Source organism: Elephantulus edwardii, unplaced genomic scaffold (genome assembly GCF_000299155.1).
Source record: "Elephantulus edwardii isolate Elephantulus edwardi_28Jun2011 unplaced genomic scaffold, EleEdw1.0 scaffold00008, whole genome shotgun sequence".
Lineage (NCBI taxonomy): Eukaryota > Metazoa > Chordata > Mammalia > Macroscelidea > Macroscelididae > Elephantulus > Elephantulus edwardii.
In genome coordinates, this window is record NW_006399758.1 from 16,923,602 (window position 1) to 16,948,970 (window position 25,369).

The 25,369-nt window shown below is 40.3% G+C and overlaps 1 protein-coding gene across 1 annotated transcript in view; it reads left to right on the top strand.

Annotated features, from left to right (window-relative positions):
• The window catches only part of KCNB2 (potassium voltage-gated channel, Shab-related subfamily, member 2), a 553,114-nt gene extending 532,817 nt beyond the window's left edge, over nucleotides 1-20,297 (top strand). Inside the window, exon 2 of the mRNA XM_006880461.1 lies at nucleotides 18,141-20,297. Coding sequence (XP_006880523.1) covers nucleotides 18,141-20,297 — 2,157 coding nt within the window. The remainder of the gene's footprint in view (nucleotides 1-18,140) is intronic.
• Nucleotides 20,298-25,369: the final 5,072 nt, after the last annotated feature.

Here is a 25,369-nt window from a genome sequence, read left to right on the forward strand (position 1 = left end):
ACAACAGTGGCATCATGTAATATTTGTCCTTTTGTGACTGGGATATTTCACTCAGCATAATGTTCTCCAGAGTCAACCATTTTGAATAATATTGAATATTGAATAATAATATCATTAGGTCAAAGAGAGAGCTACAATTATTTATATATAAGTATGTGTATATGTATGTGTATGTGTATATGTATATGTATATGTATATGGAAGGGCATCTATGAGTACATGTTTCACTCCATATACTTACACATATAAAGATCTATATATACATATAAAGTTCTAAGAAACGTTTCCCCTCTCCCATTTGAGTGTATCTCTCACTAAAACACATGTTTGTCTTCAGCACTAGTGAATGAACAGCTCCACCTTGTCTGTGGCAAGAATGAGAGTCCCATAGCTTTGTCTGATAGGTTTTCCTTTCTGTTCAGCAACAGCTCCTTAAGATACCTCGAAGGACACCCCAAGACTCCAGCTTAACTCCAGAAGGTCTTTTTTTTTTAGTAATGATAGAACATTGTATCTCCAAAGGGACAGACTTTCCTCCTTGAAAGGACATAAGAAGAAAAGGCCCAGAAGGCCCATTTTGAAAATTTCTGGGAACAGAGAAGAAAGTGAGCCTTGCTTTAGAGAAAACTATATTTTGAAGAGAGAAAAGTAACATTGAAACTATGCCTGGTACTAAATAGTTGTTAACAACAGGGAATATGGACTTTTGAAGAGGCCTTCCTTTCTGTTGTTGTTGTTGTTGTTGTGTTGTTGAGTCATAGATAACTCATTATGACCCTATGAATGAAAGACCTTAACAATTATATAACTATTGTCATTTCTCCGCGTTCACAGAGTTTCCGGAGGCAAGCCATTGCGGAAGTGGATGTCACTCCTGCTTCCAAGCTTGTTTTAATCGGGAAGCTCCACCAAACACTGTCCACCCTGGGTAACCATTATCACATTTGAGACATCCGTGTCACAGTGTTTAGCATCACAGCAACCATGAGTTACCTCTGTACAGCAAATGGACAGTGCTATACCAATTAGAAGAATGACCAAAAAACAATTAAAACCAGACCTGAGGGCCTCAGATTAAAATCACCCACCTTTGGCTTGGTAGCGTAACTTTCTATCTACTAGGCCAACAGAGCTCTCTCGTTGTTGTTATTGTTGTTAAGTGCCGTTGAGTCATAGACGGCTCATAGCGACCCTGTGAACAAAAGACCTGAACACTTGTATAACTTCTGTTGTTTCTCCATGCTCATGTGGTAGCCTTCAAAAATTACCCTCCACTGAACTAATTCAGTCCCATAATGACAAATACTGTATAAGACCGTTATTGTAGAATGAGTGTGAGGATCCAAGGAGGGGGAGGGAAGAGGGCTGAGGATGGGCAGAGGGGCAGTTAATCATAGGGTCGCACAATTTGATGTGTGGAGGAGAGGGTGTAGAAAATGGGAAAGACCTCATGTGAAAAACAGTGTATTTTAACTTTGCAAATAAACCAATATAAAAGAAAATTTTTTAAAAAAATTTACCCTCCATATCTTCTTTGCAGCTAATGACTGCTTTCAGGCTATAGGAAATGAGGCCTAGTCAGGGACATTGAGAGGGGATCATGTGGAGGTTAACAGCGTGTTTGCCTAAAATGGAATTCCTAACTTAAATTTCGAGAAAAATTTTAGACTTTTACTCAAAAAATAAATTGAAATGTTAAGATGTTCATCAAATATATAAAACTGTCTAAAAATAATCACCTTACTAACCAGGAACTATTGTGTTCACGTGTGGACATATTTGTTAAATATGTGTAATATTGGTGTTCTTGTTGTTGTTATGTGCCATCGAGTCTACTACAACTTATAGAGACCCTATGCACAATAACTCCAAACCCTGCTCTATCCTGAGGCAGTCTTCCTTAATCCAAAACACCTATCCATAATATACCAGTTTTCTGTGTCAATCCATCTCACCCATGGTCTTCCTCACCTGTGCTGTCCCTCCACCCTTCCAAGTATGATGTCCTTCTCAGGAACTGGTCACTCCTGGCCACATGACAAAATTATGTGAGATGGAGTTTAAAAATCTTTGCCTCCAAGGAGAAACTTGGTTTCACCCTCTCCAGGAAAGACCTATTTGTACTTTTGGCAGTCCAGGGTATATTCAAAACTTATCCAGAAGCACAACTCGAAGACATCAATTCTTCTTCTGTCATCTCCAATAATTGTCCAGCTTTCTAATGCATAACAGGTAATTGCAAAAACAATTGCCTGAATCATGCACACCTTAGTCTCTAGACATTTATCAAAGTTCATAGAGTTTCCGGAGGCATGTTGTTCAAGAGCTAATATTTAATAGACACCTGCTAATTGCAAAAGAACAGACATGTCTTGAAGAAGGTGTAACCAGTGTTCCTTGGAGGCAAGGATGGCAAAGCTTCATCTCACATACTTTGGACATGTTGTTAGAAGAGGCTATTCCTTGGACAGGGATATCAGGCTTGGAAAAGTGGAGGCCCAGTGAAAGGAAGACCCTTAGTAACATAGATTGATACAAGTGACTACAGTGACAATGGACTCAAGTGTGTTGGGGATGGTAAGGATGGTGCAGAATAGGACAGGGTTCAGATCTGTTGTTCATAGGGTTGCTATGAATCAGACATGACTTGATGGTACCTAACAGCAGTTGCTATATGAGGATGCTCTGGTGTTCTAGTAGGAAGGAGTTTTGCTGCCAACCCAAAGGCAGGTAGTTCAGCTCCACCAGTTTGTTCCATGAGAGAAGATCAGCAGTCTCTTCTCATGCAGTTTGTTATCTTTGAAAATTTGCTTGAGGGCCAACTGTGAGTTGATTCTAACTCACCGGTACATAACAGTTGACATATGGAGTCTCTGAGTGGCATAGACAAGTGCTCAACTGCTAAATAAAATATTGGCAGTAGAAACCTAATGACCTATAAATTTACAGTTTTAAAATGCAGAGTAAAGAAAATTAAAAGTGCATGTAAATAATTAGTCCATAATGCTAATGGACCTTATGGACCTTACTCTCCATTACCCTGAGACCAGAAGAACTAGATAGTGCCCAGCCACCACTGCTGATTATTCTGAAAGAAATCATAATAAAGAGTCCTAGATAGAATGAGAAACTCAAAATCATGCAAAAGGCCAAGCTTATTGGTCTGATAGAGGATATTGGCACTTCTGAGACTATGAACCTTAGTCACTCTTTGAACCTAGGACTGAACTTCCACATATGGCACAAGTTGCAGGCAAATGATACAAACTCTGCAGGGTAAAAAAATAATTCCAGGGATGTATTCAGTATTTGGAACAATCAACCATGCAAAATTAAAAATCCAGAATTTTCCCATGAATAGTTCTCATATGGCAAGATGGAAAGGATAGAAGATTGAATGGAAATAAAAATCATAGGAATGAAGTGGAAATAGTGCTGTTAAAATGTAGGGATTGTAGTCAGCCATAAAGTGTATTGGAATGGTTGAATGAAAAACCAGTGTGCTCTGTAAACTTTCACTCTAATCATAATAAAAAGTTTTTTAAAATAACCAATTATTTTAACATAAAATATATAAGCTATATAAAAATCGTATATATTATGGCTTACATTATATATGTATGCATGTGTGTATATATATATATAAACAGATTACATCTCAACATCAATGAAATGCAAATTTTCACTAAAGGACTGATAGGCAACATCATGATAGATGGAGAAAAGATTGAAACTGTCACTTATTTCATCTTACTTGGATCCACAGCCAACACCCTTGGTAGCAGCAGTCAGGAGATCAGGAGATATATTGCACTGAGAAAGTCTGCAGCTTGGACCTCTCTAGATTATTGAAGAACAATGATATCGGTTTGAAGACTAAGGTGTGCCTGATTTAGGCTATGTTCTTTTCAATCACTTGCTATGTGTCTGGGACCTGGATGATGAATAAAGATGACAGAAGAATAAGTGATACCTTTGAGTTGTGGTGTTGGAGAAGAGTACTAAACATCCTATGAATTGCAAAAAGAACAAACAGATATATCTTGAAGAAAGCCCAGCCAGGGTGCTCCTTGGAAGCAAAGATAATAAAGCTTCATCTCACATACTTTGGGAATGTTGCCAGGAGAAGTATTCTTTGGAGAGGAACATCATGCTTGAAAAGGTGGAGGGTCAGCAAAAGAGAGGAAGACCCTTAATCTGCTGGATTGACATAGTGACTGTAGCAGTGGGCTCAAGTGTGTCAGGGATAATGAAGATTATAGGATAGGACAGAGTTCAGAACTGTTACTTTTAGAGCCATGATGAGTCGTTTTTAATTCAACAGCACCTAATTTAAAAAAAAATATGTATTGTGAGATAACAGTAAATAGTTCTCTAATTTAAAAAATTGATCTGCTGTATTATTTTGAGTCATGTAATTTAGTGGGGGAAATCCACATGGTATTTATAAAACCAGTATTAATCATCTTTCAATTATATTAATGCCTATTAAAGCTTAAATTCTTTCATTTTTAAGTTAATGAAACTATTCTAGTATGGCAGTAATGAACAAGTATGATTTAATATTATGGCATGTCCTTGTAAATATTAAATAGTTTTGCTAATGATTCATGAAGATACCTTACCACAACTTATAGCCTAGCTATCATAAAATAAACTACTTGTATCCTTTCAAAACCCAAGTGGCGACAGAAGTACAAAGTAATAAAAAGAAATTCAAATACCAAAATTAAAAAAGGGCTGATATGAACAGAAACTGTGGGTTGCTGAGTGTCTTAAGGCAATTTCAGTGCCTAGTGATCCCATAGGGAAAAACAGAACTTCACTGTGGAGTCTCTACGTTGCCGTTTATAGAAGCAGACGGCCACATCTTTCTACCACTGAGAGGCTGGTGGGTTTGAACCACCAACATTTATGTTAGCAGCCAAATGCTTAGCCACTGAGCCACCAGACATCCTAGATATATTTTTGTTGTGTGCCATCACATCCAAACCCAACCTAGTTGATAAACAAGTATGGAAGTCCTGAGCCAAAATAATGGTGAAAAAATAGGAGTTCTGACCTTTCTTAGTGTGGAAGGTAGCCCGCTTTCTCTCTCATTGCTAAAAATCACACAAAAGTCAGTTTGAGAAACTTTGTAAAGGGCCTTTGAGGAGTCAGAACAACCCTGTGAGCCACAGATCTGAGTCTTGCCCCACCCTCTGCCATACTCTTCATCTCTGACATGCTTGAGCCTATTGTTCCAGTTATTGGGCCAGTCCACCTCCTGGGGGGTCTTCCTTTCTTTTGCTGGCCCTTCATCTTTCCAAGCATGATGTCCTTTGCCAAGGACTGTACCCAAAGTATGTAAGACGAAGGAGTCATGCTATTTTTAATACAAATCATCAATATAAAATAATAATTATGATGGCTATTATTACCATCATCGTAGGTAACAATGAAAATTGACGGTATAAGCAAATAAAGGTCTTCAACCATCATTCTAATGTCGTTCCCCAAGATCAGAGAACTTCCCCAGAGCCTCAGCCCTGCAATTGAAAGTTTTCTCATAAACTGTGAGAAAATACATTTCTGTTTGTTGAAACCGCCTGCTTGTAGCATTCCTGTGATAGCACCACTGGATAACTAAGAAATTCAATTAGTATAAGTGACTTTTAAAGCTACTTTCTGATTTTTTTTTAAGTTGTATGCATCTATATCCTAGGTCAGTACTTCTGAAATGTGCCTTTTGTTAAAATGCAGATTCTGGTCAATGGGCTTAGAGTAAATTCTGCATCTCTCCTAAGCTTCCTGATGATGCTTTGAGTACAAGGATTGTAATTTGATTGGCAAGACCTTAGACAGCCCTTGTGAAAGACCTAGGAGTAACTCTTTGTAGAGAACAAAATTGGTTTTGTGAAGGTAGGAAATGTCCACAAACAGACAGCTGTGATAAGACTGGACTCCTCTGATCAATGAATAAACACTTCCTTGATCGATGGGAAAAGATCAGCAGTTTGAATCTGCCAGCTGCTCCTTGGGAGGAAAGATGGTAGTCTCTTCCCGTAGAAGTCTGCAGCCTCGGAACTCCATGGAGGACGGCTATGAGGCAGAACTGACTCCACTTCAGTGGGTTGATCCTGAGTAAATTCAGAAGTTCTGAAGCCCACTCAGTGCAGGTCGCTACCCAGACAAGTCAAGCAGGATTCATTTAAGTTCTTGACTGTGATGCTCAACATACAGTTATAAAGACCTGCTCTCACTGTCACAGTAGCATCAGTGGACATTCTGTGGTTTGCAGATACTGGGACAGCAGAGCAGCCGTCGATTAATCACAAATGTAAAATGAACCAGGCAAGTTGTCGGCAGTCATAGCCAAAGTTGGCTCCTTCCCTCTTTCCTCTTGGCAGGGCTGCTGCATTTCACTGGGACCCTGGCATGTTTTCCATTTTCTGGCATTCTAGAATGTGGTCTGTAATGGCATTCACCCCAAAAGTGCTTTTCAGAAGAGGTTTGCTGCAGAGATTCATTAAAAGGAAAGATAATGATTCCATTATAGCTTTTGTTTTTACCCCTTCCTTTGAAGCTGCTGGGATGCGGCCTTTAGATAGGTGGGTAATGGTGAAAATAAATCCTTGTGATTCTCTGTTAACTGTGATTGATGAGTGATGAGGCTGACTAGGTGTCCAAGGAACAAAGCCAATTTTTAATGGCCCTTTAATTCTGGAAATTTAAAAGACTTCTTTGCAGAAATTGGAAGTCAGAGTGGCTGAGAAATAATTCAACAAACGAGCAAGCTTTCAGGGAACAGCCAGTACAAAGGCTCTTAAATGCATCCTTACCCTGTGTGATTTCATAATGTACAGTTAAGGTAAAAAAAAAAATTTTAAAAATATATATTATTTCTAGTACTTTCACAAGAATAGGCTTTCATAATATTTCTATGCACCAATAAAATATTAAGAGAATAATTTTTATATTCCTATTTGAAGACCTTAAGTTTTTAGTTGTTGTTTTGTGCTGTCAAGTTGCCTGCGGACTCATAGCGACCCTATGTACAACAGCCCTAAACCCTGTTCTGTCTTGTGCCAATCTCACTATCTTCGACACATCTGCCCCATTACCCTAGTCACTGAATCAATCCTCATAGAGGGTCTTCCACCCCTGCACTGTCCCTCCACTCTCCCAAGAATGACGTCCTTCTCCAAGGATTGGTCCCTCCTTGCAACATGTCCAAAGTATATCAGATGAAGCTTCAGAATTCTTGCCTCCAAGGAGTAGCCTGGTTTAACCCTCTCCTGGACAAACCGGTGTGTTTTCTTCACAGTCCATGGTATATTTAATACTGTTATCCAACACCACAGCTCAAAGGCATCAGTTCTCCTTCTGTCCTCCCTAGTCATTATCCAGCTCTCTGATGCATAGCAAGTGATTGCAAAGACCATAGCCTGTAATCAGGCAGACCTTAGTCTCTAGAGTGACACCAATGCTCTTCAGTACTTTGGAGAGGTCCTTTTTTAGTAATATTGTTTTTCTTAATATGAGGGAATATTTGATTCAAAGATAAGGGATGGCTTAAGTAAGACTTGTTGTTGTTGTTAAGTGCTGTCGAGTCGCAGGCAACTCATAGTGACCCTGTGAAGGAGATTCCTCAACGGTTGGGTGTCTTTCATCCTCTCTCCAGGTTCATAGGGTTTCCGGAGACAAGCTATTACGGAAATGGATGCCACTCCTCCTTCCAAGCTTGTTTTAATCAGGGAGCTCGAGCCCACACTGTCTGCATTGGGTAACCAACCATTAATATATTTGACACATCAGTGTCACAGTGTTCAGCCTCACAGCAACCACAAGTTACTGCTTTATGACAAGTGGACACATCAGGGCTATATGACCTAGAGTAATATTTGAACAAAAACAATGAAAGACAGGCCTGAAGGCCACAGATTAAAAGTCACCCACCTTTGGCTTGGCAACATTGCTTTCTGTCCACTGGGCCAAGGGATCTCTCTCTATCTTGATGTCATTGTTGTTAAGTGCCGTCAAGTCGCAGGTGACTCATAGTGACCCTATGAAGGAGAGTCCTCAACGCTTGGGTGAAGTAAGACTAGTTGTTATAATAAATAGCCTTGATCAGTTGTAATTAATGGTATAAAATGAGAGAGAGAGAGAGATTATGGAATGAAAACCCAATTTTTATGAAAGAACTACTCTGAGTCCTTTCACCAATGTAAGACAATAATGGAAATTTATCAGGATGACTCAACTTTGCTTGTCAACTGAGCTGTAAACCTGGGAGAAGCCAAAGTTTTCATTCTCTATGGCTAAAATAGTTGAGATTCCACTTCATATCTGCTTGTCTAATTCTCCTCCTCCATCCTCTGTTCTGCTCCCCAGTTCCAGATTGTCATTGCTTTGAGATTCCTGAATAAATCACTTTAGAATAGCTCCTCTGGTCATCAGTCACACTACCACCCCAGCCAGTCTCCACGTTTCTTGGAGCCCTTCACTGGCTTCTGTTCCTTATAGCAGAGGTTCTCAAACTTTAGGAGGCTTGTAAAAATGTACATGGCTTGGCTGTCTCTGAGTTCTTTATTCTATAGACATTCACTGGAACCTGATAATTCCTATGTTTAATGAGGAACAGCATGATATTGCCATTCATGCTCTAAAAAAACCTCACTTTGAAGAAAAATGGTCTACAGAAGGAAGCCCAACAAATTCTACATCATGGCATCCTAGATGTCTTAGCATTTATTCACTGCTTCACTTGCCAGAAGCACTGCCCACTCACTGCTCTCCACACCTCCACCTGTGTCCAACCACACCACTCTATACAGTTCATTGAAATCAAGAGTTTTGTAATCAGTTGTGCAGGTTGTCCACTGCACAAATCATGGAGGTGCCATTGACATTATAATCTTTTCATTGGTTCTCTCTGGAGTTAACCAGTGTGCAAGCTAAACTCCTATATACAAGAGCTCTACATGAAATCACTATGAATCTGTCTATAATATGATTCTTATGGGTGCAAAAATACTTGGAATTTTCTGAGGAAACTATAATTTGGGCTACTTCAAAGCTTTTGCCTGCTCTGCTCCCTTGGTAATTATTTGCCTATCTGCATGAAAAAAATTCTACCTATATTACGAGGCCACCTCCAAAAAAAAAAAAAAAGGCTTCTGATTAGAATTGTCCTTAGAACAAACAAGATCTTTTTCAGTCAAAAGAGGAGAAATATTCTAGAATCTAGAAAGAGCTGTAAGTAGCTCAAGTGTTCAGAATGGTTTTTCTCTCCCTTGAGTATTTATGAATCTTCTTTCCTAAGAACTGGAACACTGAGGAGGCAGAAAGGGATTGTTTCATTGTTGTGGTTTCTATTTTTCCCCCTTGTTTTACACATAGCTAGTATGTTTTATTTTTATGCACGTAGTATGTTGTAAAGGAAGCATATTACATGCTAGTATAGGGAGCTCTAGTGGCTGTGGTAAGAAGCTGCGCCCCAATCCCAAAGGCACAGGGTTTAAATCCACCAGCTGCTCTGCCAGAGAAAGATGGGCAGTCTCCTCCCATGCAATTTGCTGCCACTGAAAACCCACTAGAAGGTCAGCTAGGGTAGATTCTGACTCAGTGGGGGCACAACAGTGTATTAACAGGGAGCTTTCAGAGTGTAGTCCCTAGGGAGCTATGTGACTAACTCAAAGGCCACATGTGTGAGGGCGTTCACATCCACCAGAGACTCCAAGAGAAAAATACAGACAATCTCCTGTGCAATTTACAGCTTCAGCAGCCTGCTGGAAGGTCAGCCATGAGTGGGTTCTGACTCAACATCTATGAGATAGGAGTTGTTGTTGTTGTTGTTTGGTGCCATCGAGTCATAGACAACTCATAACGACCCTATGAATGAAAGGCCTGAGCACTGTTCATAGAGTTTCCGGAGGTAAGCCATTTCGGAAGTGGATGCCGCTCCTGCTTCCAGGCTTGATTTAGTCGGGAAGCTCCAGCAAACACTGTCCACCATGGGTGACTATTACCACATTTGGCACATCAGTATCACAATGTTCAGCATCACAGCAACCACGAGTTACCTCTGTACAGCAATACACAGACCAGTGCTACACCACCTAGCAGAATGTTTGACAGGAAAACAATTTGAACCTGGCCCAAGGGCCACAGGCCCGAGTCCTACATGTCAAACACAAGCCCGAAAAAGCACTCAACTCCGAAAACTTGCAGTTATACCTGTGCATGCACACAGACCACTCAGCTCTGGCAGCAAGAAGTCACAGAAATCCTGGGAGGAGCCAACCAGGAAGAACATGCCTGCCTCCACTCCCCTCTCCTTTTGGGGCTTGAAGAGCCTTCCTGCCTTAAACCCTAGGCCAAGCCTGGAAGGCCTCGCTCCTGGGGGGCAGAGCAGTTTTGCATGTCAAATACAAGCCCGAAAAAGCACTCGACTCCAAAAACTTGCCATAATACCTGCACATGCATGTGGACCACTCAACTCTAGTAGCATGTTATGTTAACACATTAAGCTTGTAAATAAAATTGCATTTGTAATTGATTAAACTGTATGTAAAAGTGAAATGAAGATGTTTATTACAAGTTCAATACAGTTCAAACCAGAAATGACACTACTTATGTAAATGAAACTAAGCATGAAGTCTGTGGCACAAAAATGACAAATATCTGTATGGGGTTCAGGTGAAGAATAGAGATTACATTGCTTTTCAGACAACTAGAGAAGTTAAAGGCAGGCTTTCTAGAATTGGAGGATGGCTAGTGATTGGAGGGTAACTGGTGGGATTCAGTGGTTGACAACTTAGATGCTATGTGTTACATATAGGGTACATGAGAATTTCAAGGTAATGATAGGACATGCTAGTCTGAGAACACACTATTAAAATTGCTTTCTCAAGCATGTCTGTTCAAGGGGTCCATTATAAAGGAGATTTCTTGTGATAATGCTGTGAGTCAAACCCATCTGGGAACAGGCTGTGATAGCCAGCTTTTGTTTGACTGCTACAGCAAATATTTCCTTCAGGGTATATTTTTAAGAGCGATTAAAGGAAATAACAAATAGATATGTCTTGGAGAAGGTGCAGCCAGAGAGTTCCTTGGAGGCACAGATGATAAAGCTTCACCTCACGTATTTTGGACATGTTGTTAGGAGAGGTTATTCATCAAAGAGAGACATCACGCTTGGAAAGGTGGAGGGGCAGTGAAAGAAAGGAAGGCCATCAACCAGGTGGGTTGACACAGTGGAATGGGCTCAAGTGTGTCAGAGATTGTGAGGATGACGCAGTAACGTCAGATTTGTTGTTCATAGAGATGCTATAAGTCGTACTTGACCCATCGGCACCTAACAACAAAGGTTAAATATAAAGGAGAGAAAAACTACTGTTTTAAAATGAACTTTGTTTTCAGACCTAATTCACAGTTCCCTACTTATACCAGAATGTGTCATATCATTAATTTAGGGTTCTTACTCATATAAGTGGAATATACAACATTCCTGGTTTATTCTTTATGAAAATATTTGTACTTACAATTATTGGATTTGCAATTCATAATTGTTTTACTTTTGATGTCATGAAGTGTGTGTGTATGTGCATGTGTGCCCCCTCCCCTCGGTGGTCTAATGGGTGAGAAGTTGTACTGCCAATCCAAAGGACCTCTATTCAAGTCTACCAGCTGCTCCTTGGGAGAAAGATGGGCGTTCTGCTTCTTTACAGTTTAAAGCCTCTGAAAACCCACTTGGAAGGCCAGCAATGAGCTGGTTCCAACTCAATAGCAATGAGTAGATACAATAGTCTGCGTTATTACTTAGCATCTCAGTAGCTTGACACACCTCAGTATCTTATTGCACACACTTGGATATAACCGTGTTTATACATGGAACTATCACTTCACTGGTTAATTTGAATTGACTACAAACTCCCAAATTATACTCAGCAAAGAAACACAGAATGAATGCAGTACTTGTCTTTTAAAAACTTATCTTTCTATGACGCTGAAACCTGAAACTATTATCAGTATATAGGCAAAAGCAGGCTTCCCAAGGATTAAAGCTTTTTTTTAAAAAAAAAAAAGGCTATCTACCCAATGTAGTGGAAAAAAGGACAGGCTTAATAAAAAGTATAGAATGTAAAACTGAGAAGAGATTATGTGGCTAACTTGTAACATTGGCCCTTTATCGATAAAGGGGTTATTTGTAATGCTAATTTCTGTTGTTAATATTCTGTGGCTATTTCAAGCTTTTAGACTGACTTTGGAGTGACATGGCAGCAAGCAAAAATAAGCAATCCTACTTGAGTGATTAGAAAATGTTTTGTCTCTCCAAGGTTTTTTCTCATCTTCTCTAGTTCTGTGGACCCCTCTCTGAACTTTTTTGATTATTCATGTATTCAAAAGGATTTGAAGTGCCTCCTAGGCACTGTAGGAATTACATGTAAAATACCTAGTCTTTGGTTTTCACGTGAGAGATCTGGTGGTGTATGCAGTCAGTCAATAACGAGTTGTGCTGCTCGCCCAAAGACCACCTCTATGGTGGTTCAAATCCACCAGTGGCTCCACTGGAAAAACATGGGTATTTCCTCACATCTGAGTCACAGCTTCCAAAACCCACTAGAGGGTCAACTGTGAGTTGGTTCCAACTCAATGGCAATGAGTTTTTTAGTTTTCTATTTCATAATTTAAAAATCTAGATTGAGAAACAAAATCTCACATGAATTTCTCAAATGGTTATTCAAGAAAGTTGTAAGGCTTTTCGGATGTAATGCAAACATGATTAGAATTCTGATCAGATCCCACTAAAGGATACAGTCCTCTTCTAGACTGACAAGTCTACCTCCAAGACTTCAGGTGCCAGCCATAAACTTGGAAACCCCACCAACACCATCACTTCTGACCTGTTGTTGTTGTCACTGCTGTGTACTATAGAGTCGGAGCTGACCCTCCAGTGGATTTTCAGAGGCAGTTAATCCCATGGGAGGAGCTGGCCCATCTTTCTCGTGTGCAGGCTCAGGGGCCTGTGGCCACAAACTATGTGCCTTCAGGATCTCAGTACAGCTTCTTGCCACTAGTTTACCAGAGCTCCCATTACTTCTCACCTGCAGCTACAAAGCTGAAGGGTCCTACTACCACCTTGAACTGTTAGCTGTAAACTCAGTGTCTATAGACCTCCTTCTTCCATTTTGACTTGCTGGCTCTGCTACTCACTATTTCAGATTCAGTATAGCACTAGAACCATTCACACAGCCTGGGAAAGTAACATGGTTATGATTATAGTTTTATCATAAAGGATGCAGACCAAGACCAGCATGAAGAAGATACACAGTTAGACCCGGTCAAGAAGAAGAGCAATTGTTAAGGCTTCAGTGTCCTAACAAAGGCATGTCATCCTCCTAAAACCCGATGCCTTTCACCAGTCAGGAAGCTAATGGAGATGCAGTGTCCAGGGCTTTATGGGATTTCATTACACAGGCAGTGATTGGATTATGGCTTTTGGATTGAATCCGACCTTCCCCCAGATGCCGCCTCTGAAGTCAGCTGGTATTACTCAGTGGACATCATGCGGTTAACATCACATGGTGGTTCTTAAAGAAATGGCCAGCTCCCACTCAACATAAACCCTTAGATATGGTCAGGGAGCCTCACCAAACTTCAGTGGTCGGAAAAAATTCTAAGGTTTAGGATATTTTTCTCACAAGAATCAGACAAAGAACAAATTCTCTGGGTCAAGTTAAATTCTTTCAACCACAGGTGTCCAGGCTAGAAAACGTCCTTCATACTTTAAGATATGAGGACGGTCAAGTTCATCCAGTCCATATAAGTCCAACTCTTGAATTAATTCTGGCAAGCCAGATGCTTTGAATCAGCCTAAGGAAACAAAGAAGCAGCTGTCCGGGTTTCCCATGCAGGTCACAGTTCAGGTCCAAGACTGTGCTTCAGTGGAGTTTGCTCCCATAGCTAGCACTCTGCTTATCTCCCTGTGCGTACCATTGCCCAGACCTCCGAAACCCACAGGGCAAACCTGCCTCGGGGTCATTTCTGGTTAGTCTGCCCACTTCCATTTGCTCTGAGGCCTGCTGACTGAGGCCACTGTGTATTAAAAAGCAAGAGTCTTTGTGCGGAGTCTGTACTCACAGCTGCACTCCGTGTGGGTTTCTGACCGCCCAAGGAAGACCTCCATGGGATCTGACCAGATGGTGGTACCTCTTCCCATACCTGGTGATTCTTGGTTTCCAGGCTGTTACAAACTGCTACAGAAGACCCCATGGTGGAATCTGCTCACACTGTCTACCCGCCTTCCTGAAGACCCCATAGTTTATGCCTCTGAAGCCAACGTATCAGGTTCTCCAAGAAATCCATTTGGGTCCATCTGCTCCTTCTTGATAGTCTGGAGCTGCCTGAGGCAACTGTGTGCTAAGAAGCAGCCATCTTGAGTGGAGACTCCACCCACAACCAATGTAATATGCTCTCTCAGATCATGACAAGGCAGATGTCCCTTAAGGGTCTGTTCAGGGGAGATGTAAATGGACTTTGTATAGTGATAAAGTGACTAGTTAACCAAGAAGATTTATCAGTCATAAATATGTATGCACCTAGCTTTGGGAATCCACATACATAAGACAAACAATGGGCTTGGATGGCTGGAAATGAGAACCATAAGGAAGAAGCTGGAAGAGTGCAGTTATATTGTGAATTTGTGATTGATCTTAAAACAAAGTTTATAGAATAGTTGAAGGGAAAACCAATTGCTATGTAAACTTTCACTCAAATCTATAAAAATTAAAAATAATATAAACTGGGCAGGGGAGGTAAAGCAGAGAGTATGTTAGAACATATTAAAAACATCAACACAAAATAGATCTGAGTTTGTTATTTAAGTGGTTTATAAACCATTTAAGGAGGGGTATTTCCTCTCAGTGCCGCCAATGGCATATTCCATAAACATCTCCAACATTTTTTACACATGTCAAACTTTACAGTTTGCTTTCATATTCTAGTTTAATCTCTAGCAACCTTCTAAAGCAAGGGTTGAAAATATGAGACAGTTCATTCATTTTACAAGGGAAGAAACTGAAATTGACTTGTCCCACAGATAAGGGTGGAGTCTTAAGTCCTTGTTCTGTGTTCTTACTACCACAAAATACACATTCTTTTCAAAGTATATAAAATAAGAAGCTGTTACAGTTGAGGCAAACTTCTTTGTTATTTCCTATCACAAACAGAAATGAATTCATCCAACTTGTATTTACTTCCCACTAACCAAATAATACAAAGGGTGGAACCTTTTTCTTAAGCTCACATGGTCTGTGAATGTATGTGTCTAAGTGAAGAATTAATTATTCTGGAAAATCAAAGGGGGGATTTTTTATTATCCATGTAGAATTTCTATTCTCAGTAATTAAGGCTTGAAAGATACTCAATGTAATATTTTTCAAAGCCTTCCCACTTAAATTTCCTGTTTCGAAGAATTTTTTTTCATTTTACGCTAAGAAAAGTAATGAGATCATATTTGGCCTTTCAAGCCAAAATGGCTATGTGTTTTGCATTTATTTATTTAGCAGACTTGACTGGAATTAGCAAACTGTTTTAGACAAAGAATTAGCAGATGCTGAAGGTCAAAGGGATCTTAAGATTACCTACCATAAATCCCCAGGGAAGGTTAGCCACCATTACACAGGCAATAGCTCAGAATGCCCACTATTTTTGGCATGTACAAACATAATTCCCTTTCCTAACACTGAGGGGGAGAAAGTTCAACTCTTTCCTACTCAGCTTATTGGAGGTGATAGAGATCAAAACCATGAGTCAGTCAGGTTTCTTCACTTATTTGATAAGATCAAGGAAGCACTATGTAAATGCCCCAAGAATTTTCTGATTTAATTATGAACATCTATGTTTAGAGTTATATCCTACAGCTCAGAACAACATTTTATATTTATGTTATTCATTGTGTTTAAGGGAGGGGGAAAAACCCCACTTTTATAAAAAGAACTATTAACCTACATTGCCTTTTTGTATCATACATAATCTTTGGTATACACTGAATAAGTTGTCGAAAATATTTTCTTTGTAGGAACACTCATGCTTCACAAGATCTTTAAGCCATTTCTTAAATTGGGAGCGAATGGGTTTTGACTGAGATTGAATTTGAACTTGAGATCGAAAATAATCCACTTCTGTACTTAATGGTTCCTTTAAAATAAATGTGGGGTTGTGAAGGGTTTAAATGTTTGGATTTGTTTGTTTGTTTGTTTAGTCATTCTTTGTCTTCAAGTGTGTACTCCAAATTATTTTGTGTATGTGTTCTATTTCTAGGTATTAAAAAGAGCCATATTTGTTCAGTTGCAATCAACTGGACCATAGAAGACGTTAGAATTACAGGCCGTAGGGAGTTGCGTTGCTAATCTAACTGCCAGGCCTTTCTAGTTGTTTAAACCTGCTAGTGTCTCTGAAGAAGGGTGTTGCCTTCCCTTGTGATTTACGGCCCCAGAAATGCAATAGTGGGTTAGCTATGAGTCGCTTCCAACCCAATGTCAATGAGCATGTGTGTTCCATTATCCCCCTTCCATAATTAGCTACAGACTGTAAAAGGATTTAAGTTCAAGCTCTTTTTGTGAAGTCAAGAGAAAAATGAACATAGATTACCAGCCTTGGGGCTCTTGTTTCAGCCTTTCTCTAGATGTTGGAAGATGTATTTCTGTTTTACTCCTTTTTCTTTAAAGTAATAACCATCGGCCACATATATTAAAAATGGACAAGTAAACCAAATGGGGAACATCTGTAGGATCATCATTACAGGAATGGTGCTGCAGCTCTAGTGTTTAAAATGTCTTAAGACAGGCAGGCCTCCTTAAGTCCGACCTCCTGTTCAAAACAAAACAAGTTGCCACTAGGTTTATTCAAACCCATCATGATCCTATGCATGACACCATAGAACCAAGCTCTGTTGGGTTTTCTTGGCTGTATTTACTGAAGATTTTCATTTGTGGAATCACTGAGTGAGTTCAAACTGAGAATTTAGTAACTGAGTGAAGATCATGTGCACCACTCTTGGAGTGATCTACTGAAGGAGGCCTGGTAGCCTAGGGAATTATTTATTGGGTTGCTAACCAAAAGTTAGTAGTTCAAATTCACCAGAAGTTTCTCAAGAAAAAAGGTGAGGCAGTCTGCTTACATTAAGATTCATAGCCTGAAAAACCCAATAGAGGATTGCCATAAGAAGTTATTCAACAGCACTGGGGTATAGTTTGGGTTTGGGTCAGACCTATGAAATATACAGAAGGACCTGTTTCTGTTTGGTATTTTGTTTGTTTGTTTTTTTATGGAAAGAGCATAAGAATTCCAACTCATGGTGACCCTCCATCAGGTTTCTGAAGCTATAAAATCTTTACAGAAGGAGACTTCTTATCTTTCCCTTGCAAAGCAGTTGGTTAATTTAAAACACCAACCTTTCAGTTAAAAGCCAGGAGTATCATGTACTGTGGCATTAAGGGTCCTTATTTAAGGGACAGTCAACTTTCATTTCATATCTGAGATATATTACAGTTTTTACTTTATAACAATCTAAGGAGAAAGATAGGCATTGAAAGAAAGGGGTGGGGTGAATAATGAATGCTACAAGGAGAAAGGAAAATAGCCCAAGAATAGAAGAATTTAAAGGAAGAAACTAGAGGAAGAAGGAATAATAAATGTGATAAAGTTTAGTTTTTCCTAATGTAAGGTAGAAATAAACTCATCTTCTCGTAGTCCTATGTTTACTGAGGTATATGGCCCCAAGTGAGGGAGCTATGATAGCCTAGTGCCAAGAAGTTGCACTGCAATCCCGAAGGCATGCAGTTCGAAGCCACCTTTTAAAACTGTCTTGGTCCAAAACGAAGGCTGCATAGTGGAGTGGACCTGGGGGAAGGGATTGTAAAACAATTACAGAATTTTTCTTTTACTTTTCAAGGAGAAGAGTGTACTGGGAGGAGGGGGGGAGGGGGGGACAAGGAGAAAAGTGCAACAATGAGTGAATGAATGAAAATTAAAAAAAAAAAACAGTCTTGGGATAACTCTGAGTATTTCGTACCACTGAAAGGAGCATCCGTCTCCGTGTCTACTAGCTGCCTGAACCACTGACTGGCTGACCTGGGCTTTATTCTCTTTTTCAGATTCTGGCCATCGTCTCTATCCTGTTCATCATACTGTCCACCATTGCGCTGTCTCTCAACACGCTGCCAGAGCTGCAGGGAGAGGATAAATTTGGACAGCCCAATGACAACCCACAGCTGGCGCACGTGGAAGCCGTGTGCATCGCCTGGTTCACCATGGAGTACCTCCTGCGCTTCCTGTCCTCACCCAACAAGTGGAAGTTCTTTAAAGGCCCGTTGAACGTCATCGACTTGCTGGCCATCCTGCCCTACTACGTCACCATTTTCCTCACGGAGTCCAACAGGAACATGCTGCAGTTCCAGAACGTCAGGCGTGTGGTTCAGATCTTCCGAATCATGCGCATCCTGCGAATCCTCAAACTGGCCAGGCATTCCACTGGCCTCCAATCCCTGGGCTTCACCCTCAGGCGCAGTTACAACGAACTGGGCCTCCTGATACTGTTTTTGGCCATGGGGATAATGATTTTCTCCAGCCTGGTATTTTTTGCTGAAAAGGACGAAGACGCCACCAAATTCACCAGTATCCCTGCCTCCTTTTGGTGGGCCACCATCACCATGACGACCGTGGGCTACGGTGACATTTACCCGAAAACATTATTAGGGAAAATAGTGGGCGGCCTTTGCTGTATTGCTGGGGTTCTGGTTATTGCCCTCCCCATCCCGATCATCGTGAACAACTTCTCTGAGTTTTACAAAGAGCAGAAACGCCAGGAGAAGGCAATCAAGAGGCGAGAGGCTCTGGAGAGGGCAAAAAGGAACGGAAGCATTGTGTCCATGAACTTGAAGGATGCCTTCGCTCGTAGTGTGGAGCTCATCGATGTCGCTGTGGAGAAGACGGGGGATTCTGCCAACACCAAGGACTCCGCGGATGATAATCACTTATCCCCAAGCCGCTGGAAGTGGGCCAGGAAGGCGCTGTCCGAAACGAGCTCTAACAAGTCCTACGAGAATAATTACCAGGAGGTGAGCCAGAAGGACTCCCACGAGCAGCTCAACAACACGTCTTCATCCAGCCCACAGCACCTGAGCGCGCAGAAGCTGGAGATGCTGTACAATGAAATCACCAAGACGCAGCCTCACTCGCACCCGAACCCCGACTCCCAGGAGCAGTCCGAGAGGCCATCCGCCTACGAAGAGGAGATAGAAATGGAGGAAGTGGTCTGCCCACAGGAGCAGCTGGCCGTGGCCCAGACGGAGGTCATCATGGACATGAAGAGCACGTCCAGCATCGACAGCTTCACCAGCTGCGCCACTGACTTCACAGAGACTGAGCGGTCACCCCTGCCGCCACCCTCTGCTTCGCACCTGCAGATGAGGTTCCCAACCGACCTCCCAGGGACAGAAGAGCACCAAAGAGCCAGGGCCCCCCCATTTCTGACACTAACCCGAGAGAAGGGGCCAGCGGCCAGAGACGCCACTCTGGAATACGTTCCTATTGACATAACTGTGAACCTGGAGGCCAGCGGCTCCCATTGCGGGCTGCACAGTCCTCTGCAGCCCGACAGTGCCATGGACAGCCCTAAGAGCTCACTGAAAGGCAGAAACCCGCTGAAGTCCAGGTCCCTCAAAGTGAACTTTAAGGAAAACAGAGGCAGTGCGCCCCAGACCCCGCCCAGCACAGCCAGGCCACTGCCAGTAAGGATGGCTGACTTTTCGCTCACCACCCCCCAGCACATCAGCACCATCCTCTTAGAAGAAAACTCCCCCCAGGGGGACAGGCCTCTGCTGGGTGCTGAGGTTTCAACACCTTGTCAAGGACCTAGCAAAGGGCTGTCCCCTCGGTTTCCCAAGCAAAAACTATTTCCTTTCTCTTCGCGAGAGAGGAGGAGCTTTACGGAAATAGACACGGGAGAAGACGATGACTTCGTGGAGCTTCAAGGGCCAAAGCAGGAAAAGCAGGCAGACCCCAGCCCAAACTGCTTTGCAGAGAAGCCTAGTGGTGGGAGAGACCCTTTAAGAGAAGAAGCCTCTGTAGGCTCTTCCTCCCCCCAGAACACAGATCACAACTGTAGGCCAGACAGTTTCCATGCTGTGGGCGAAGTGAGTAAGGACGGTAACCAAGAAGGGGGCAAGATGGAGAACCACTTGTTTGCCCCAGAAATTCATTCCAACCCGGGAGACACAGGTTACTGTTCCACGCGTGAAACCAGCATGTGACTAGTTACAAAAGCAATAAAATATACCTTGTTTCTTAGCAGTTAATAATGCCTGGGAACTAATACATGGGAAGCCCCTCCCCCTGCAAAAAAAAAGTGCAGAAAATGTTATTTTTTTTTTGCATGGCATGAACAGTTTAGTCTAGTACTGTTTAAATAAAGACTCAAGACGACGTTTTGTAACAAACAAACAAAGAAAACAAACAAAAAAAAAAAACCAAACCAGCTGAAGACCAGTGAACAAATAAAGAGAGCTCAATTAGGAATCCGTATGCTGCAATGTCTGACATTTTTGATCCTTTCATTTCAAATTGTAGACATATCTCAACTCCTAACTTTTCTGTTCAGGTTAATTGTAGAATTTACACATGAAAGGATGAAATGTCATTGCATGCATTCATAATTCTGAGGAGCAAGGTGCTTTGCGCTTGGGAAATGCATAACTTTGTAAATAACGGGGCCAGGGATGTAAAGTGTCAAGAGCATAGGAAAACAAGTTTCTGAGATAGGCCCTCCCTTGACAGCTGCTTCCTGGAAGGGCTGTACAGACTTCCGGTTGCAAAAACTGCAGCCTCTTCTTAAACCATCTCACATAGCTTGCTTTTGGTTACACAGCTCGTATGTACGTTTGTTTAATGGAATACAGTATTTTCATTTACTCGTGACTTCATTCATAGGGTGCTTCTGCCCCTTTTGCTTCTGCTTAGTTGTGGCATTTGTGCTTTGCTTTTGAAATCATGAAAAGAAGCAAGATTTAATGACCAGATAGCAAAATACCTACCATTTTATTGTGAAATTTTGCCAGTAAATTACGTATTATGCCACAGCCTAGTTCAAAACGCATTTTTCCCCCAAACCTGAAAACAGGTGAAAGGTTATCTATACAACAAAACTTAAAATATATATAACACTCCAAATTTGAAAGTTAATTCCTTTTCTTTTTCTCTTTTAATTATCTGTTGGCTATCTAAAGACTGTATTTTCCACATATATCCCAACCGTTTCTGCCTAAAAATCGGGGCATAGAATTCAGATATACCAAAATGGCAGTTGTGTGATTTACAAGAAACAAAAAGCGAAGGCGTTTAGGTAAGATGCCTTTCCCCTCATCAACAGAATTAAGTATGAGGATGAGATACCATAACAAGCCCTGACCTGCCAATGTGCCATCCAGTGTTTGTCAGTTGGCAGGTTCAAGGAGTACTATTATTTGGAAAGGGACAATTGTTCCTTTTGAAAATGCCCATTATAAGACCCAGAGCCCCAGTGCCAATGGCACCTTCTGTTAAAAGTGCAACAGCCAGCAATACCCCTATGCATTTCCAATCAGCAGCTCCCTGCTCCCCCAGAAACAGCCAAGACTGCTCTTACTGAGGGCTATTCCAGCATTTTCTACTCAGAATGGTGAAGTCCAGAAGAGTTAAGTCATTCTGCTGATGGATTGCCCATTGCTAAAGTCCATGCCAGAACGTAGGTAGGTCTTTGAACTCCAATGTCATTAACCACCTTGTTCACAGGACATCAAGACTGGCTCCAGATAAGCAACTCCCAGATGTGTGGTCTTGGATGAGCGTCTAAAACCTCTCCCAGTTGGGTCACCAGCAAAAACCAAGACAAAATTATTTCCAAACTCCCTTAAGACTATAAATTGGTATGAGTCCTTGGTTTCTCAGGAATGTCCAGATTTTGTCTCAAAGCAATGCTTTGTGTGTGTGTACATAGTTCAGGGAAATAAGAAAGTGCCGGGCCAAATTTCAAGCACAAATTATGATTTAATGAAAAAACCTTCTAAATTTTATTCTGTTTTTTAAAGGGTAAAACAACAGGCCAAATATTTAGAATGTAACCTGAGGCTTTAAGGAATAACTTTTCTTTAATTAACAGAATCTGGTCATTATATCTCAGATAATGAAACACATTTTTTCTTAGTTGAAATCCAACCTATCCTAACTGTTGCAAATAAGTTTTAACCTTTCTTTTTGCACTATGTTAGAATTTCTTAATGGTTTTTATGTTTGTTTCAAAACATAAACTTTAAGAGCTTATGGTCACTAATTGTTGATATTTATATTACTTGGATTTATTTACTGAAACTAAAGGTTAATCAGTTTTTTTATATCTAGAGTGTTTGAATTTTCTATACACATGTATAGTTTTTCAAAGTCAACCAAGAATATATAGTATTAGACAAATAGTAAATAAGTTATGAAAATAATTTTGAAGCATAATCTCATGAAGCAGTTATTTTCTGATGCATCTATATTGATGAATCTTGCTTCTCTAATTTCTCTGTCTGCATGAGTGGACCTTATCTTATTGCCCTGTCAGTTCACTAATGCCCACTTCTAACGTTATTACTATCCTACTTTCAAGAGCCATGCTCTAGAATGCTGAATATCAGAAACCATGTCCTCTCTGCCCTACTTGGTTTTTTCCTTGAAAAAAAAAAAATTCTACTGAAAAGATTTTTCATTTTAAGCTACAGGCTTTTTTCCCATCTGAAAAATGTTCAAGAAAAGCATTCCATGGAAACTTTATTCTTCAATTCTTCTTATAGTCTGGGCTGAAAGTCTTTAGTTAGTGGGGGGAAGTGTACCTTTCAAAAAATCCTTAAATCTCCCACGATACACCTGCACTGAGCTTCCTAAATCTTTTCAGTGAACTGTACTTAAATGCAGAGTATATGTATGCCTGGTATAGTCTGGGAACATACGGAGTTCAGAGTTCCTTTGAAGTCTTACGTTTTACCTTAAAAGCTCATGTAAATGCTGCGTTTTACTACATAATATGTGTTTTAATGTTTTACATTACTTGTCAACCAGTGAAATTGGCAGGACTATAACTTCAAATACTTTCTCCTCACCCCACAAAAAAATAGAAGAAAAAAAACATCTCTAGTGAAACAAAGATTTGTTCCAGAGGATACTTAGTGAAAAGTGTCTGCTGCTGGGAAATCTCATTCATTGTTTCCTGAATCAGGAACCATTGACAAATGTCAGTGACCAGGATTATTTGAGTGAATTCAAAACAACACAGTCCCAAGAATGATTCATTTGAGTCTTCAGTCCACCTTAACAAAGAACTCCAGTAGAGTAGTATATAATGGTAAAAGCTCAGCGGTTCAAATCTACAAGCTGCACTATCAGAGAAAGATGGGCCGTCTCCTCCTATAAAGATTTAAAGCCTCGAAAACCCACTGGTGGGTCGCTGTGAATGGGAACTGGCTTGAGAATGGTGAGTTTATAGTTTTCAAGGACATCTTAACAGTCAAATGGGTGATTGGTACATGTCTTGACCTGAACCACATATATACAAAGATGACTTGACAATGTAGTTCCCTGCAGTTGACTTAATTTGTAACTAAATGTTTTCACAAAGAATTTCTCCATTGTAGCAAACCCAGCTGCTTTGAAGGAAGCATTTTGATCAAGTATTATTTCAGTGTAACTGGATCTTGTCACAAAGAGAATACATTCCAACTGTCAGTTTTCACTAATTTCTTGTCAAAACATACTCACTCTCAAGTAGATACAAGCCAAGAAAAGTCAGCAATAAATTATTTTCCCTTAAAATTTGCACAGCAAAAAATGCCCTGAATTAGAAACTATTTACCCATCAAGGACCAGGGAGGTTATTTTGTTCAAGTTCACACAGGTATCAACTGAATAGTAGAACCTGACCTCTTCCATGTCTCTGATTTTACATCCAGAATTCCAATATACCACAGGAAAATACAGATTTTTTTATTAATATTTCAAATTAAGTGAATAAAAGTAGAGGTACAGTAGTCATATTGTGCATTTGAAGCAGCAGCAGACCATGCCACATGATAATGATTCCGATAATTTACATTGACCTTCTATAACCCATATGTATTTGCCAAGTTGGAATTCTAGTAAAAAAACAACACATCCCTGAATTTAAAAAAACCAACATGTTAATAATATGCATAATATAGTTAGGGACAATGCTGCAGGAATCACTTAAATACATAAAACTTTTATAAAAGTAGAACTATAGAAATACTTATATTCTTAAGTTCAAAAAATGAGTTATGGTCAATCATTGGCATCTAACAACAAGAAGTTAAAAAATATTCATTATTTACATTTTTTCTTTTTTTATATTTACATTTTATTGTCTTTTAGCTATTTGTTGGTTTCTTTGACAAATATTTGTCAAGGACTCCTATACTCTACACAAAATTTGGTGTTTGGTCCTGGAGCACAACCCTGGCCTCACAGGACTTACTACCTAGCTCATTTTAGAAAACTAGGCTTAGATGATTTGAGGACTTAAAAATATCTGTTCTGAGTCCATAAAATATTATTCAGTGATGTTCTAATGAAGGAAAGATATAATGGGGTAAATGCAATTTTTTTCCAAAGACCTATATTACCAGTCAAGTCAAAATCACCGTCTTGGAAATGGCTCATAGCTACACTCCAGTAGGTTTTCAGAGGATGTTTATCACACAGGAGAAAATTGCCGATTTTTCTCCTGCAAAGCAGCAGATGGATTTGAGCCTAATGCCTTTGGGTTGGCAGCTTAACTCCTTACCTACCAGGCCAGCAGAGTTCCCTATATTCCTAGTAGATGGATGATACAAATGGAAGTCTGATGCATCATTTCTTTGGATCATAATTAAATTTCACATTTGAAATTACATTGTTAATCCGATTTAGTTAGGTAATGCCTTATCTTTCCTCATTATCTGATAAATGCAAAAACAACTTTCAGTTAGACATATTATTTGTCAAATCAATTCATTAATAGTAATTCCAAATAACAGGTAAAATGTGATAGCAGAGTGAAAGTTTCTACCAATATAATATTTTAATAGTTTGTTCAGTGGTGAAATGCAAAGCATTTACATTCTTTTTCTTGCTTCCTCTTGGCTATAGGCAGCATTTTAACAATTTCTGAATGGGAGATCTTTAGAATTTAGTACTTCAAAAGTATGTGTCTTGATTTAAGGAATTTCTTCCACGTGGATTTGGAAATATATTGGATATTTTGCCAATACCATTGTCTGTTTGTTGTTGTTGTTATGTGCCGTCGAGTCGCCTGCGA